This window comes from Gobio gobio, assembly GCF_949357685.1.
Source record: "Gobio gobio genome assembly, chromosome: 10".
Taxonomy (NCBI): domain Eukaryota; kingdom Metazoa; phylum Chordata; class Actinopteri; order Cypriniformes; family Gobionidae; genus Gobio; species Gobio gobio.
In genome coordinates, this window is record NC_137116.1 from 23,640,701 (window position 1) to 23,658,347 (window position 17,647).

At 37.1% G+C, this 17,647-nt stretch overlaps 1 protein-coding gene across 3 annotated transcripts in view; it reads left to right on the forward strand.

The window, feature by feature from the left end:
* Positions 1-16,428, forward strand: part of pcsk5b (proprotein convertase subtilisin/kexin type 5b) — a 42,473-nt gene extending 26,045 nt beyond the window's left edge. Inside the window, exons 10-21 of one of the 3 annotated variants that reach the window (XM_079828216.1) lie at positions 648-751; positions 1,732-1,849; positions 1,944-2,132; positions 2,337-2,473; positions 6,209-6,334; positions 6,430-6,532; positions 8,251-8,444; positions 8,552-8,636; positions 10,103-10,206; positions 12,393-12,531; positions 12,631-12,746; positions 14,071-16,428. In XM_079828216.1, coding sequence (XP_079684342.1) covers positions 648-751; positions 1,732-1,849; positions 1,944-2,132; positions 2,337-2,473; positions 6,209-6,334; positions 6,430-6,532; positions 8,251-8,444; positions 8,552-8,636; positions 10,103-10,206; positions 12,393-12,531; positions 12,631-12,746; positions 14,071-14,177 — 1,522 coding nt within the window. In that variant the 3' untranslated portion in view covers positions 14,178-16,428. Of the gene's footprint in view, positions 1-647; positions 752-1,731; positions 1,850-1,943; positions 2,133-2,336; positions 2,474-6,208; positions 6,335-6,429; positions 6,533-8,250; positions 8,445-8,551; positions 8,637-10,102; positions 10,207-12,392; positions 12,532-12,630; positions 12,747-13,333; positions 13,792-14,061 lie in introns of those variants that run through there. The other 2 variants (XM_079828215.1, XM_079828217.1) reach the window with 2 other exon arrangements.
* Positions 16,429-17,647: the final 1,219 nt, after the last annotated feature.

Genomic DNA, 17,647 nt, shown 5'->3' on the forward strand with positions numbered 1-17,647 from the left:
GGGAACGAATGCTTCAACCAGAAAGCTAGCCAATGAGACTTTTCAAACTACAGCTGAAAACTTTGGCCAGTGCAATTCTTTGGATTGTAATAGAACGTTTTGAGCATTTTAGATTTAAGGCTGCTTTCACACTAGCACTTTTGGTGTCCACCCGGGTTCGCTTGACCAGAGTTCAGTTCTTTTGGATGATGTGAACTGTTTTCTGACTACTACCCGAGTCCGCTATAAAAAAAAAAACCTCTGGTTTGGTTCGCTTCTGATATGAAATTGCGGAAGTGAATCGCTATTGATGAATGTTCATGTGTGTGTATGTCTGTGTATGCTCACTCCCCTTGGCGCATTGCAAGTAGATAAATCATTTCTGATTTCAGAGGACAGCCCGCTTTCTTTGGAACATTTCCCATACTTTTGCACTAGATAGACACAATTTTGGCGTCTTCTCCTTCATAGCCATTACCTAGCAACATTGGTACGCGGCTGCAGCTTTATGACGCAAGCGTACAGCAGCTCGGACCCAAACGTTCAGAGACCAGTGAGGGAAGGGGGTGAAAGCACCTTAAACTAGTTTGGCGATATTCTTTAGTACTGCTTTTATTCACGTAGATGTGACTGTCCATCACTGTCTGATTTTTGCCTCTCTGTTGCAGTCCTTTCCTGACGTGGCGAGATGTACAACACATTATAGTGAAGACGTCTCGTGCTGGCCATCTCAGCGCTCCTGATTGGAAAACCAATGCAGCTGGTTATAATGGTAACAGCCTTTTTATATTCTTTCAAGAACGTCTTGTTTTAACCCCTAGATAGTAGTGACACTTTTATGAAAGCTTGTTTCAGCCACGGAATAAAACAATTTAAAAGAAAATTGTGACACTTTTTTTTTCTTCTCACAATTGCGAGTTTACATCTTGCAATACAGAATTCTTTTCTCAGAATTGTGAGATATAAACTCACATATTGCGAGTTATAAAGTCCAATTCAGAGAAAAAAGAGACTTGCAAATTTATATAATGCACTTCTGAATTTAACGTGCAATTGCACATTTTTATCACGCAATTCTGATTTTATAACTTGCAACTGCAAATTTATATTATGCAATTCTGACTTTATAACATGCAATTCTGACTTTGTCAAAAACAACTCTTACTTTATAACACGCAAGTGCGAATTTATATCATGCAATTCTGACTTTATAACACAATTGCGTTTATATCACGCAATTGACTTTAATTCGCAATTACGAATGTATATCATGCAAATCTGACTTTATAACATGCAATTGCGACTTTGTCACACAATTTTTACTTTATAACACTCAATTTCATTTATATCTCGCGATTCTGACTTTATAACTTGCAATTGCGCCTTTCACTCAATTCTTAACGCTCAATTGCATTTATATCTTGCAATTCTGACTTTATAACTCCGAATTGCGTTTATATCTTGCAAATTGCAAGATGTAAACTCGCAATTGCAAGGAAAAAAAGTCAGAATTGTAAGATAAGAAGTCACAATTACCTTTTTATTTTTTATTCTGTGGTAGAAACAAGCTTTCATGTCCTTCTGAGTATGCTCAGTCTTCTGGGTTTTCCAGACTATGCTGATCAATAAATTTTCCCCTTTAAAACAGCAATCTGCATCATGATTGATGGTAATTTTGGTCTTCATAACTCTAAATCTGTGTACATATTGTTATTTTTTTGTTGAACAGTTAAGTTGTACATATTCTTACAGTCAGTCACCTGTATGGCTTTGGGCTGATGGATGCGGAGGCCATGGTGAAAGAGGCAGAACGCTGGAAACAGGTTCCCCCACAGCACATCTGTGTGGAAAATGCTGACAAACAAATCAGGTATCCATAATTCAACAGCTCTTTTACATGAGACAGTATAGTAAATGTTATAGTATATAGTAAATGCTCAAATAAAACAATTTCCTTCCTATAGAACCATCCGTCCAGAGCATGTTGTACGTTCCGTGTACAAGGCAACAGGCTGCACAGATAATGCAAACCATCATGTTATTTATCTGGAGCATGTGGTTGTACGTATAACAATTACGCACCCGCGACGAGGAGACCTGTCAATCAACCTAACCTCACCATCAGGGACAAAGTCACAGCTGCTTGCCAACAGGTACAAAATACAGACTGCACAAATACATGAGTACATGAGTACATTGATCAAGAATGCCTGCATATTCTGGTTCGTTCTTTCTCTCTGGTGATTTCAGGGGAAGAGATCCCAGTTTCCACTGAATAGTTCTAATTTTTTTTTTGTCAAGTATTTTATTAAGTGCATTTTGTGCTGTGATGTAGCGTCTACTTACTGTTATTTCAGGCTGTTTGATCACTCAATGGAGGGCTTTAAGAACTGGGAATTCATGACAACTCACTGCTGGGGTGAGAAAGCTGCTGGAGACTGGATACTAGAGATCTATGACTCTCCTTCCCAACTCCGGAGCCAGAAAGCACCAGGTAGTTTCTCGGTACAAAACACACTATCTGTTACTTCAGCCATTTTGAAAACACCATTTGGTCTTACACAGTTAGGAAACAATAGATAGAAAATTGAATCACGATTAATCACACCCCTTTTGTGCAATTAATTGCATACTTATCGGGGAATTAAGCATAAATGATTTATTTTGTTTAACGCATTTCTTTTTTTGTTATCATTTGCTATATCCAGCAAAGTAAACTATCAGATTGAAGGGTGATTCTTACAAAACTTCTGTAGGGCTGCATGATATTGATATTGATATGCAATATGCGATAACATGTTAAATAATGCGAAATGCAATATGATAATGCTTTAAGTGTGTATAATAAATGTAAATATTTAAATATAACCAACATACATGTTTAACATTCTTTTTGTTAGAAGAAAGCATCCCTACAACTTCTGAAAGTGAACAATAGTGTTTTACTGTAGTATTACATAAAAAGTAAGTGTCATTTTAATGACCTTCATTCGGTTTATTTAACAACAGAAATTGAATAATCAAATTTAAAAATAAAACACTGCTTAGTCTTCACTGTATGAATTAAATATGCACTGATTCTTTTTAAAGCTACACAAGTTATTCCGTCAAGAGCAGTGAGTGATTTTCTCTTTGTTTATTGTTGTTTGACATTATGCACACAGACGGAAATGGGTTTATTAGGCTGCTGTCACTTTAAGTCACTGATCCAAAATATGATTACACGCGTGCTTTCTGTTTACTCACTCACCAAGGTGAGCATTTTGACAGAATTTTGTGTATTTGGCCATATAAGCAGCGGAAGAGAACTGAAATCGGGATTATGCGACGTCCAAGAGGCGTCTTCCTGTGAGCTTGAGTACTTCACTTATTGCACCTAATAACATTATTCAAACATCAATCCAAATCTTGGACTCTTCATAATCTTTAGAAGTATTAAAATCATTGTTATCATAAGCCATTGTGATATGCGTATTGTGATTATGTAAATTTTTATGTACACTATATTGCCAAAGGTATTGGGACACCCCTCCAAATCATTGAATTCAGGTGTACCAATCACTTCCATGGCCACAGGTGTATAAAATCAAGCACTTAGTCATGTAGACTGCTTCTACAAACATTTGTGAAAGAATGGGTCGCTCTCAGGAGCTCAGTGAATTCAAGCGTGGTACCGTGATAGGTTGCCTCCTGTGCAATAAGTCCATTTGTGAAGTTTCCTCACTACTAAATATTCCACGGTCAACTGTTAGTGGTATTATAACAAAGTGGAAGCAATTGGGAACAATCGCAAATCAGCCACAAAGTGGTAGGCCACATAAAATCCCAGAGCGGGGTCAGCATATGCTAAGGCGCACAGTGCGCAGAACTTTCTGCAGAGTCAATAGCTACAGACCTCCAAACTTCATGTGGCCTTCAGATTAGCTCAAGAACCGTGAGTAGAGAGCTTCATGGAATGTGTTTCCATGGCCGAGCAGGTGTATCCAAGCCTTACATAACCAAGTGCAATGCAAAGCATCGAATGCAGTGGCGTAAAGCACGCCGCCACTGGTCTCTTGAGCAGTGGAGACGTGTTCTCTGGAGTGACGAATCACGCTTCTCTGTCTGGCAATCCGATGGATGAGTCTGTGTTTGGCAGTTGCCAGGAGAATGGTACTTGCCTGACGGCAGTGTGCTAAGGGTAAAGTTTGGTGGAGGGGGGATTATTTTGTGGGGTTGAACTTTGTCAGGCCACCACGGACACACCCTTCTGCAAAAACTCAATATTTTCGCAATTTAACATCGCCAAGGCCTTTAGATAAGACTGACCAAATATGATATTGATCTGATTAAATCTCTAGGAGGAGTTTGTTAAAGTACAAAGTCTGGAAATTTTGCAGAGAAAATTCGAAATGTCTCACTTCCTGCTGGGTTTTCAGATCCCCAGCACCCAGGGACTTTTTTGTAGGTGTTGGGCTGTTACATGCATGTACCGAATTGCATACCTGTAGGTGAAACGCAGCGAGTGTTATCCTGAATCTGTGTGGAAACAATGTGAATTTACTGAAATGTACCGGTGTATAAATACAATGTGTGACCAGTCCATCTTGTGCGCATTTTTTTTTTTTTTTGCACATCAATAGTAACATACTCAAGCGTGCTTACTGTACGACTCCTGTACGTCACCGCAATCTTTTTTTCCTTAATTACAATTTGCATCCATCAAAACTGACGTGCATACTACGTACATGGTTTGCATATCATCTGGCCATACAGCAATGGGAAGTGTAGCGGCTTAAAATTATGTGATCGCAAACAGAGAAGCAAAATCGGGTTAAAGGGTTAGAATAGAAATTAGAATACCCTTACCAGGGTTACAAGTGCTTGTGCCATTGTAGATGCTCTGTGTGATAAACTCCGTATTTCTAAGATCTTCTAACTGCATGACATAAATTACATTAATGACGCAATTTTGCATCGCAATGACGCATGCTTCAGTAATTTATTTGCGTTAAATTATTTAAACAAGTTAAGGATTTTTTTATTATTTACATGCGTTAATGCATAAATATTGAGAGCCCTAATGTATAAATATATATATATATATATATATATATATATATATATATATATATATATATATATATATATATATATATAATATATATATATATAAATATATAAATACATATATTATTTTATATTATATAATATATATGATTGTTGTTGACTTATGTGCCCTCCAGAAGCTTGTGTTCTGCAAGTGAACGGCGCCTTGTGGTGCCACCCCAAAGAGGCACAAAATCACTTTCACGGACCTTTACCTTGACTGTACTAAGCTGGTGGAATGACCTGCCTAACTCAACCCGAGCTGCTTCTTTTTCAAGAAACGACTAAAGATACATCTTTTTCGTCAACACTTGACCCATTAATACTAACCGTTAATACTAACCCTATTAATGCTAACCTTACTATTCTATTCTGTATATCTATTTATATATATATATTATTTATTTATTTAAAAAAATTATTTCGGATAAAAGCGTCTGCTAAATGATTATATATATGCACCTTTCAGTAGTGAGACCTGAGGCATTCAAGTTAATTAATTGATGTGTGAGATTCATGTTTGTAATGCGTTTGCCTAAGGATGTAATGTTTAACAAAAGTTATATTAAAGTTATTCTTTATATAGCAACATTTTATTATAACTGATTTAGTGCAGATTTGTGATAAATTGATGAATGTTGGTGCAACTACATCATGAGGACATTCCATAGACGTAATGGTTTTTATACTGTACAAACTGTACATTCTATCCTCCTACACTACCCCTAAACCTACCCATCACAGAAAACATTCTGCATTTGCATTTTGTTTAGTATGTTTTTAAAGCTATTTGAAATATGAGGACATATGAAACCATGTTTACGTTGTAATACCAGTGTAATACCCATGTCATTATACAAATTTGTGTCCTCACAAATCTCACACACACCCCCACACACCCCCACACACACACACACACACACACACACACACACACACACACACGTATATAAAGATCATTGATGTATTGATTTTATTGGCAGTCCTACTTTCATTTAATCAGTCTTTTCCTATTTCTTTTGATTCATTATTGATACTGAGATACTAGTAAACCACAATTTCCAATTGGGAAGGCTGGAAAATATTACTTTTATAAATTGAGGGCTTAATTTCATTGCATACGGACTGTAATTTGTTCCAGGCAAGCTGAAAGAGTGGTCTCTGGTACTTTATGGTACCTCCGTGCATCCGTACTCATTCCGAAGTGACAAGCCTCGCTCATTGGTGGAGCCTCATCCTGATGACGAGTACAGTGAGGAGTATGTTGGTAAGTGCTTTTTCTTTCTAATTATATTGTACATCACTGACTATCTGTGGAAGCTCTCAGAGCTCAACTCATCAGTTTCTGTGTTCCTACATAAGGCTCCTGCCACCCTGAGTGTGGTGAGAACGGCTGTGAAGGGCCAGGCCCCCAGCAGTGCATCACCTGTCTCCACTACTTCCTCAAGTTTAAGAACAACACCAGGTATATACAGCTTTTCACATTATTCACATTATCATTTTCACGTCCTGCGCCACATTGTTTGCAAATGCATTTGCTCCCATTTGTGCACCCATGGGCGTGCTGGTCTGAAACTAGGTGTGTTCAGGCGCATTGTTGGCGCGTTGCTATTTTGAGGCAACTTAAAACGACTGCGCCATTGACCAACAAAAACCTGGTATAAAGTCAATAGTGTAGTATTTTTTGTGTTATGTTATTTAAAGGGCTTGTTAGATATGCGCCTATTGGCGGGTCCACAACGTGCGTACACTCTGCTTATTAGACACACAAGGTCTTCTTAGCAGCAGCACACAAACATTTTTAAATATTAAAAATAAAAGGATTCCTCTCTGGAGAAGCGTTTAGTTTTTCCGCTCGCAAATCCGCCATGGCACACGTGCAACTGGCTTTTAAAGGGAATGGGAGATGAGACTCTGATTGGTTTATTGCACTTTACGCCCAAAACACGCCCATGACTTAATAAGAGAATAGGGACAACCCTTTTGGACCATGCGCCTGGCGTGCCGACCATTTTCCCCATCGTTAAACTAGCAAAAATGGATCCGGAAACCCAATGAAAAAAACTATGTATTTACTTAACATTTATTTACATGATTAAAATGTATTATGACCTTTTTTTTTTAGAGTCATTAAATTACTTTTCTTTTCTTTTTTTAAACCACTACCATTCAAAAGTTGAGGGTCAGTAAGATAAAGAAATTAATACTTTTATTCAGCAAGGGTGCATTAAATTGGTTCAGAATATATATTTAAAATGTCTATTCATCTAAGTATCCTGGGAAAAAAAGGTATTACTGTTTCCACAATAATAAGCAACACAACTGAAATCAACATTGATAATAATGTTTCTTGAGCAGCAAATCCGCATATTAGAATGATTTCTGAATCATGTTATGCAGAAGACTGGAGTAATAGATCCTTTTAAATGGTATTAAAATGGAAAACAGTTGAAATTGTAATAATATTTAACAATATTACTGTTTTTGGTATATTTTTCACCAAATAAATGCGGCCTTGGTGAGCATACGAGAATCTTACAGATGCCAAACTTTTGAACGCTAGTGTATGAAACAGACATGAATACACTTTTCTATACACAGACATGAATACACATTTCTAAGAACTTGGCACTTGTGTTTTGAACTAGATTTTTCCTTTTCTCTTGTACTGTACACTCTTGTTTGTCATTGACCCACTTGGCAAACTATTTTTTCTGTTAGCAGTGCTGCTTTTTTATTATTATTTAAAACTGAAGTAACTTTGAATGTGAAGAAACTAAAGAATTGAGAGTTTTTAAAAGGTTTGCTGAAAGTTTTTTTTTTTACTGAAAATATTCCTTTTATTATTGAAAATTATTTAACTTTGAGTCAAAAGATTAATTAACTCCTATAAAAACACCAAAGCACATGCTGGCAACAGCTGTGTGTCTGCGTCTATCTATGTGTGTGCACGTGTTTGATTTACATTTATAGATTTTGTTTTCTCCGGGATCCCAAGTTACACAAGCCGTGCTCACATCTGGAGCTGATGTCTTTCTCAGACCCTGACTTTTGCCTTTGTTTCCTGGTGAAAGTCTTTCCTCACGACTGCCAGATGTTGATTTTTCTGGTCTCATGTGGCTCTTCCTGTCTGTGTCTGTCTCTCTCCCTTTCTCTTTCCACCTCCGCCTGTCTGTCTCTCAGGACGTGTGTACCCGAGTGTCCGTCTGGGTTTTTCCGGGACGATAAGAAGCGCTGTAAGAAGTGCTCTCCGCTGTGCGAGTCTTGCATCGGCAGTCGCAGCGATCAGTGTTCCACCTGCCGCCCGGGTCTGTACCTGATGGAAGGAGCCAACAACTGCATCAGCTCCTGTCCTGACGGCTTCTACCTGGACCTTGGCAAGTCCATTCACATGTCATCTCACTCCTGAAAAACTTACTGTACATGCTGATTGGCTCAAGATGAATTGTTGAATTTGAGAACTTCTATGACTGTTCTCCCACAGACTACACCATGTGCCGGAAATGTAGTGAGAACTGCAAGAAATGCACCTCTGTGAACATCTGCACGGAATGCCAAATTGGTCTCAGGTAATTCCCCACATTCAGCCTGTTGCAAATACAATATTCCACCACCTAGGGATTTCAGATTTGGACTGAAATATAGTTGGAATCTTGGACTCCCATTATTAATGATATTTTCCTAGATATACGTTGAGAGCTGTCAAGGTAAGGTCACACTGGCTAGACCGTAAATTATCACTGGAAACATACCGTTAGACTTTGTCAAGCTCTTGAGTTCAGATGTATGTTGAAATACTGTCTCTAGTGAACGATTTTACTTGGGCTTTTCCTACTCCACTCTGGCATTAGATAAAGAGAGAGAGAGATGTGGAAAATGGAGAGGGAAAAGAAAAACGGGTCATGGCACAAAATCTGGCGTAATAAGCAGCAGCTGTTCTGTGAATGGTTTTGAAATATTCTCTGAATATACGTAAATGTTTTTCACCCACACATTTGGACTTTAATCCATTGTTGTTGATCTTTTCAGACTTGTTTAGACTATAGTAGGTATGAAACAGGATTGCAGAGCTAGAGTGCAGATGAGATACTTTTTTCTGGCCGCAGTTTAAGGTTGCAATTACTGTCTTTGTAATTATTTATATGGCTAGTCATTCATTTTTGGGGAAAACTTTATTAGTCTTCTGCAGTTGTTTAAGTTTATACAGTGAGCCTTCCCTATGGAGAAAAGAATAGCTATATATATATATATATTAAAATTAATATGACCATAAATAATAATAATGATAATAACCTAAATTGACCGTATTTTTATTTAAATAATATATATATATATTTTATATATATATATACATACATACATACATACATACATACATACATACATACATACATACATACATACATACATACATACATACATACATACATACATACATACATACATACATACATACATACATACATACATACATACATACATACATACATACATACATACATACATACATACATACATACATACATACATAGGATATATATATGTATTATGAGATTTAAAAAAAATAATTCAATAAAATTATAAATAATTAAACAAATAAAATTCCTGTGCATGACTTCTCTAGTCATTTTAATTGTATTTTTATTTTTTATTTATTTTTTATTCAATAGCAATTTCTAAACAATAAAATATGTTAGAGTTCGGTTTCCAGGTCTAGAAAACCTTTAAAATGTCTGCATATATCCAGGTTTTCCAGGACCTTGGAAATCCTGGTTCTTAAATAGAAATTATAGTAAGTTAATTAAATAAAAATACGGTCAATTTAGGTTATTATCATTATTATTATTTATGGTAATATTAATTTTAATGACTTTTTATTTGTTTTTACTTGTAAATTTACTCTTTTTTTTCCCATTATATGCTCTGGCGCCCCCTTTGGAAGTGTAAGAGCCTCAGCATTGAACCCCTTTGAGTAATTCTCTCTTTCTATCTGTCTCTCCCTCTTTCTTTGCTTCTGTCTGTCTTTTCCTGCTAGTCTACAGGGAAATAAGTGCCAGCTGAGCTGTGAACCTGGCACCTATTATAATGGACACCGACGGGCATGTGAAAAGTGCCATTCGACTTGTGCCACCTGTGCAGGTATACACTGTACATTTATTTAAAGGACTTTATTCCCCATTTAGGTTTACAATAGGATTTGATTGCAACCTTTCACTTAAATGTAATTAATAAAATATAACTTTCCAGTAGTCTTTGTTTTCCATATTATATTTTTTGTGATGCATATGTGCCCCTTTTGGTTAGCAATTTTGCATCTAAAAATGATGAGTGGCCATAATCATTGTGGGCATAAAAAATAATGCACAGTATGATGTCATTTTTAAGTTCTAGACTTAACAAGGCTGTGAAGTGCCTTCTGAAACGGTTACGTCTGTACTGTTCCCTCCAGTGTCCAGAAATTGCAGATAATTACTAAGGCTTTGCAGAACAACCAGTGCTTAGCTTCTGAATATAGTTCATCCAACACAATTACTGTTGTTAGCTCTGATTCTGTACCAGATTTTAACAACAGTGCATATATATTCATGTGTTCACTTATGATGCGTATCATGTTTCAGATTATCTTTAAGTAATGAACATCGTCTTAATGGACCTTTTAGAGTCGACTCTCAGGTTTGTGGAAGCCCATTTTTGCCACATAAGAAAAAAAAATCAGCTTTTGCAAATTATGACGGTCATATTTGATACAAAATGTAAAAATTACGAGAGCCTAAGTCTACTAATTATGAGAGAAATCAAAATTGACATTCATTGAGATAAAAGGTGAGATTATGAGATTATTACTGTTTATGACAAAATTTACGTAAATTGAAATGATGGGATTGAAAAACTTTTTAATCTCACAATTATGACTTTAGTACTATATAATAATTTTGACTTATTTCATAACGTCAGTTTATTATGTCAGTTTTGGATTTTTATTTAGTACATTTATATAACGCTTTTCTGGGTACTCAAAGCGCTTAAACCTAGGCCATTGCATTCAGATATGATTGTTGTTGGCTACAATGCTCAACGCTTTTTAAAACACGCTGTAAATAGAAACCTTTGACTGTTTGCATCTAGTATTAAGATGCATTTCGATCGATCAGATCACAAGTGGACGACACTAAGTATAGGTGTAAACGGGGTGTAAAAAGTTTTGAGCTTGTCCACTTTCGACCACTTACAGAGGTAGTCGAAAATGCATTGGTCGAATTCGCGTAAACATTATGGGAAAGCGTGCTAGCCAGGCGGGATTTAAACTTTGTCGGCTGGAGACCCAAATTTGGTTTGAAGATGAACACGTACCAAGCACGATGTTCTCTCACCATTCATGTTTTCTAACACGCACTCACCGTGTTCGCCGTGATCTTGCAGCTGTCAGAACAGAATTGAAAGCTGCTGCTCTCCGTGTGTTTTTCCATCGTCTCTGGGTGCGTTCATATGTAAATTGTATACTTTTATTTTTTCCAGTAGATCGAAAGATTTGAAAAAACCCATACATTTATCCGCCCATAGACCCTCCCCTCGAAGAAATCAGGACAGAAGTGGTTGAAAGTGGACAAAAGAGACACCAGGTGTAAACGGGTATGTGTCTCCCTTGTCTACTCGTCGTGATCCGACCAAAGCGCGTTAACAGGGCCTCAAACACGAATAAGAGCGTTTGAAAGCAGCTTCTATCAGCGGGTAGCGAATTTACCTTGTGCACGGTACTACCGGCACTGCAGAAATGCAGTGGTACAGTCAACATCTATTTTTTTCTTCTTTCTTTTTTTAAGTACCGACTGGTAAGTCGTTGTGCTGAATTCTGACCCCCTGCCAGATTGTTACCCTCATAGTTTTGGTAGGTTTAGGTGTGGGGGAGGGGTTAGGATTAGGGGTGGGGTTAGGATTAGGCAATCAGGTAGCGACTTCAACGAGGGGGGTAATAATCTGACAGGGTAGAAATTCGGCACAACACCGGTAGTACTGGTACGTTTGACAACCATAATGTCAGTTTTAACTTAATCAATTTTTTTTCTTATGTGGCAGAAATGGGAGACAAAACGCCTCAAAATCAGAGAATTGTTTCTTTCTGGGATTGGCTTCCATCCCTAATGATATGTGCCTTGCAAGATTTGTTTCTTAAAGTCACAAGTTATTTGTGTTTTTAACCAATACACTATTGCCAATTGCCTTTCAGGAAGAGTTTTTCTAAGTGTGTACATTCCAAAGGGGATTCCAAATTGTTTGCGGTCTGCTTTTTGAGGAACGACATGATGGTATTCTGTTCGTGTTCTCAGGAACTGGCATAGAAGCGTGTAATGAGTGTGCTCCGGGCTATTACTTTGAGGAGTGGCGTTGCGTCTCCAGCTGCAGCGTGGGATATTACTTGGCGGAACAAACGACAGACAACGGAGATGTCCAAAAGTCCTGTCAAAAGTCAGTACTTCACTGCTGAATTTGACATCTGAGAAGGTGTTTACATTTTAAAGCGGTAATGATGCATTTGACACATCTCGGCTGTGATTGTGCCTCCAGGTGTGATCCCACCTGCTACATCTGCGCAGGGCCGGGGGAGAGGAACTGCAGCACTTGCGTGAACGGCTATAACCTGGAAAATGGTGTGTGTGTCATCAGCACCATCTGCAAAGATGGTGAGTACTGTAGATTCATCCGTGTTTAGCTTTCGGCTAGCCCCTTCATTTCGTGTTTTCTTTCCTCTGAATTTTTTTTTTTTTTTTTTTACAATAAAATATTTTAGCTTTTGCATGGGGTTAAATCATGGTTTGCTGATTTTAGTTTTTCTGATATTGCCTTTTTGGAAAGACATGTCCAGGTCACATTTCACCCCAAAATAAAAAGACACTTAATGCGTGCGAACACCAATTTTTTTTTACCCTATTTAAGCACATTTATCTCCAAATTTTTATTAGTGTGCGTGTGGATGTTTTACAGCATGTCATAATGTTTAAATACTGAGTACAGAAGTTATGCTGACCAAGGTGGATTAATTTAATGGGTTTTTTTAACAATAATAAAAGCTATATTAATAATATTAAGTAATATTCAGAAATATTGCAAATTCAGCATCATTATTCCAGTCTTCAGTGTCACATTATCCTTTATAAATCATTCTAATATGCTGATTTGCTGCTCAAGAAACATTTATTATTATTATTAATGTTGAAAATAGATGTGATTCCTAATATTTTTAATATGTAATTGTGATTTTTTTTTTCAGGATTCTTTAATGAATAGAACATCATATACAAGAACAGCATATGTTTGAAATATATATTTTTAATGTTTGATCGATTTAATGCATTAATGCACCCAAACTTTTTAAAAGTAGTTATTTCCCATGATGATTTTTTTTTTAAATTTATATTCACATACAATGAATATCATGATGCATAAATACTTTACAATGTAAAAATGAATAAATATAAAAATGTATTCATATAAATTACCAAATTATACTTTAATAAAAATGACTTTCTTCAGATTTTGAGGTGAAATGTGTCCGGTGTCATGAGATGTGCTCAATATTTTAGGCCAGTTTATTCTCAAAGTATTCTTGATGACCCAAGTGCTTTTTGGGAACCTTGAGTTCAATATGGGCTACATTTTTACAGTGGAGAATAATGTGTGTTTTTTCTAGCAAAGGAAAATAAAGTTACTCTGTCAACCTGTGACACTAAAAATGATTTTTTTGATCACTTTCTAAATGTTTGTTCTCCTTTTCTTCCCGATGATCTTTCCTTCAAATCTTTTCACCCTGGATTCCAATCACACCTGGATATCCTCCTCCGTCGAACAATCAACTGGATTCAAAAAAATAAAATAAACCCAACAAAACGACATTTGCCTGTCACCTATCGCCTTGCTACGATCTGCATAATTTCCTCTCTGCTGCCCGATCGCGCGCTGTGTTTCTGCTCCTCTCTCCTCTTCCTGCTCTCTGGAAAGCAAATGAAGAATCGTGGGCTGAGGGAAGTTTCTGTGTGCTAGTGAAAAAGAACAATCTGTGCCAGAGGAAGGTTCTGCAGCAGCTGTGCTGTAGAACATGTTCTCTAAAGGGCTGAAGGAACTTTTCCGGCCCAACTTGCCGCTCACGTTCCGCTAATTTATATTCCAGTCGGGAACCTCGAATATGGGACTACATTGTGAGGTTTCTCGATGCCAGAACTACAACAAACCTACCTTTATCTCTGTGTGTCTGTGTGGGTGCGTGCGTGCGTGCGTGCGCGTGTGTGTGTGTGTATCGACAGAAGCTGTCAGGGTGGTGCGACTGGGATCAGTAATAAACAGCAAATCATACATGTCAGTATTTTGTGACCAAAGCATGGATGCCAAATTTTTTTACCTTTTCCTTCATTTTGGGTCCAGAGAAGAATTTGGAGCGACATACTGAGCGTTGAAGCGGCGGTTCTTTATTTTTCCACAAGTTTCACGCATTATGACAGCAGTGATCAAAGCCAGTTTGTGCATATTCTGAATAAAGCGCCCTCAGAGAACCTCTACAAGTTTCAGCAAGACCTATGTGAGCAAAGGGACGACATAAACCATAGCACAGTTTCATCCACTGACCTTCATGACTGCAGTAAAATCAATAGCTGCCTCTGGAGGTACAAGATACAATGATAAGTACTTCCTGAAGCGATGACATTTACTAACATTAATGACCTGTTTAGCCAAGCAAAAGCGTCAAGATGAGATGAATGCCGTCATGTCAGGTGGTCTCACTGTTCAGAAATTCTTCACCTCAGGCTCAGATCTCTTACCTGTTTGTTTGTTTGTGTGTGTGTGTGTGTGTGTGTGCGTGCGTGCGTGCCGTGTGTGTGTTTGTGCGCTTCATTACATTTCATAAGTGGAAAAATAGGTTTTGGGAAACCTAAACATAACCACACCCGGTGTTAGTGTAGCCATGAAGAATCTTTGACTGGGCTGAAGTACAGGTTTTAGACGTGGTAGTTGAAATGAGGTTTGAAACACTTTTTAATTAATTTCATCTTACCTGGCCATTCGTGATATGCCTTTAAAAAATGAAATAAATCCCTATACATGCATTTTTGTATCTTGCCATTTCATGAAACAGCTCCACAATATTAATCCTAAATAATTCATGTGAAATGAATAAGGAACTTTACTTGTGTGTCCGGGTAGATCAGGGTCAACAGTCTGACAAAATGAATTAAAACCGTTTAGTGAAGTGTTACAACGGTTTTAAGTGTTGGGCCGTGCACCGCAGTGTCCATTTCAGCCGCTTTCTCCGTATTTATATTTTATTGATTTATCATGCAAATGAAAAGTTAAACTGCTTCATTTTAATCGACTTTGAAATGGCCACCTAAAATAGTTCATTATTCCATGTCTTTATGAGAGTAATAAGTCTTTTATTCACATAACTGGTGCTATTGACATTATGGAGTTTTAGAGAAAACTTTTTGAATTCACATTTGTGTCTTGGATTTGTCGGGTGCAACAAATATTTGTGAATTCAAATTGATTTTTAGTTTAGATTTTTTTTATCATACTGGCCATATTGCAGTATCCTGGGAAAAGAAAAAAATACTTGAGGGTAGTGTATTACATTTGAATAAAGGTCAGAAACGAGGTGAAATGTTTAGTTATACTAATAGTACTACACAACACAAATTAGACTTCTACATTCATTAAGGACATGTTTGACCAATCCACTTTTGCTCAATGTTAAGGGGATTTCTGTGTCTTTTATTTATGAATGATGTGGTTTAAGATGACGTAGCCTTTTATTTATGAAAAAGATTTATAAATGGTCATAGTTCAAATGAGTTGTGTTTTGTGGATGGCATTGTCCAGCCACCTCATGCTAATTGTGTATTCATGACGCAAAAAAAAAGTTGTAGTATGATTGTACGTTTTCTGCGAACTCAATACATGCAACGTTACATAACTAATGTTATATAGAGAATCATTCTATGTTCAGATGTGTTGCATTTACTCTGTTCTGGCAACGTTTTTTCTTAATGTATATATGTATTTTTATCACTATTAACCTTAAAATATATTTTGCAACCACGTTCAATTGAAATAAGGGGGGAAACGGATGATGAGTTTTCTAAAATGATTTTATATTTCTGTTTTTAGCCAGCTGCCATGAACAGTTAGTCTAGATGAAGATGTGTTTGTAGTCAGGGCCAAGAAGAAAAAAAAACATGTTATATCATATAGAGAAGACTGGACAAATCGAATGGTTTACTGATCTTTTTATTAATGAACTTCAAAATAAAAACAAGACTCAGAGAGATTAAATGAGACTACTTTTGTTTGCTCATTAAATTACATACTCAAATTACTGGTGCACTTCGATCATCTTTGACTGAATTTTTCTTTTCTTTTTTTTTCTTTTTTTAATCGGAATGGTATGTAACTTGGTAAAGGAAAAAAATCATGGATATGATTCAAAAAGGTTCAATAGTTCTGAAAAAAAGTCACAAAAATGGCAGAAATGTATCTAGTGGAAACGTTTGGTACTGCACCCAACAAAATCTTACTGAAAGCTAATTTTTTGATATCATCTGCAAATTTGGAATACAACTTTAGATTTATGGCTTAGATTTTCTCTTAGTTTTAGAGTAATGTTTTGAAAACTATATATTTCATATAAAAATTTAAAATAGTTTTTTTTTTTTTTTTGCATTATCCTAACTATAAACCTAAACTACTATAACTTTGGGTCGTATCTGAGTGCATGGTCTGAAGCGCATGGCACAGATGCACTTAGGACGTGTCCGATTCCTCTTCTGCTAGTTTAACAACGTAAAAAGAGGTCGGTGTGCCATGCGCATTGTCCAAAAGGGTTGCCCCTAGTTTCTTAGGGTGCTTTCACATTTGGTTCAATTGCCTGAACCGAATCCGAGTTCGATTGCCCCCGCTGGACTGTGTTCATATTATATTATTTGCGTTCGCATCATCAAAGCAGCAGCTGTTTACCCGGTTGCTTAGTAACGACAGCGAATGCGGCAAAATGCATAGCGCTGTTCAACTCACTTTTATACTTTTGTTTTTGAACCGTTGGTTTTGTTTCCAAAGCTTTAGTACGTAATGGGACTTGCGTCTATCTGCCGTGAATGTACTGTAACTGCAAACACTCTAAAGAACGCTGAAGATGAGCAGAAATGAGATCTACAGCTCTCAGCTTGCAGGACATTAGTCACACTCGCCAGGAAAATGAGTGGAAAGCTCACAATCACACATTTTTATCAAATCATACGTCATTTATAGCGGTTTACTTCCGCGATTTAGTACGATTGCGTTCACATCAGCAGCGAACCGTACCAGAGTTCACATGAACTGAACCCCAGACCACCCTTTTTAAGCGGACTCTGGTACGGTTTGCGGGTGCGCACCCGAGTTCGGAAGACAGCGTTCACATCATCCAAACGAACCAAACTCTGACGTCAATCGAACCTGGGTGCGCACCAAAACTGCTAGTGTGAAAGCACCCTTAATGAGTCATGGGTGTGTTTTGGGCGTAAAGTGCAATAAACCAATCAGAGTCTCATCTCCCATT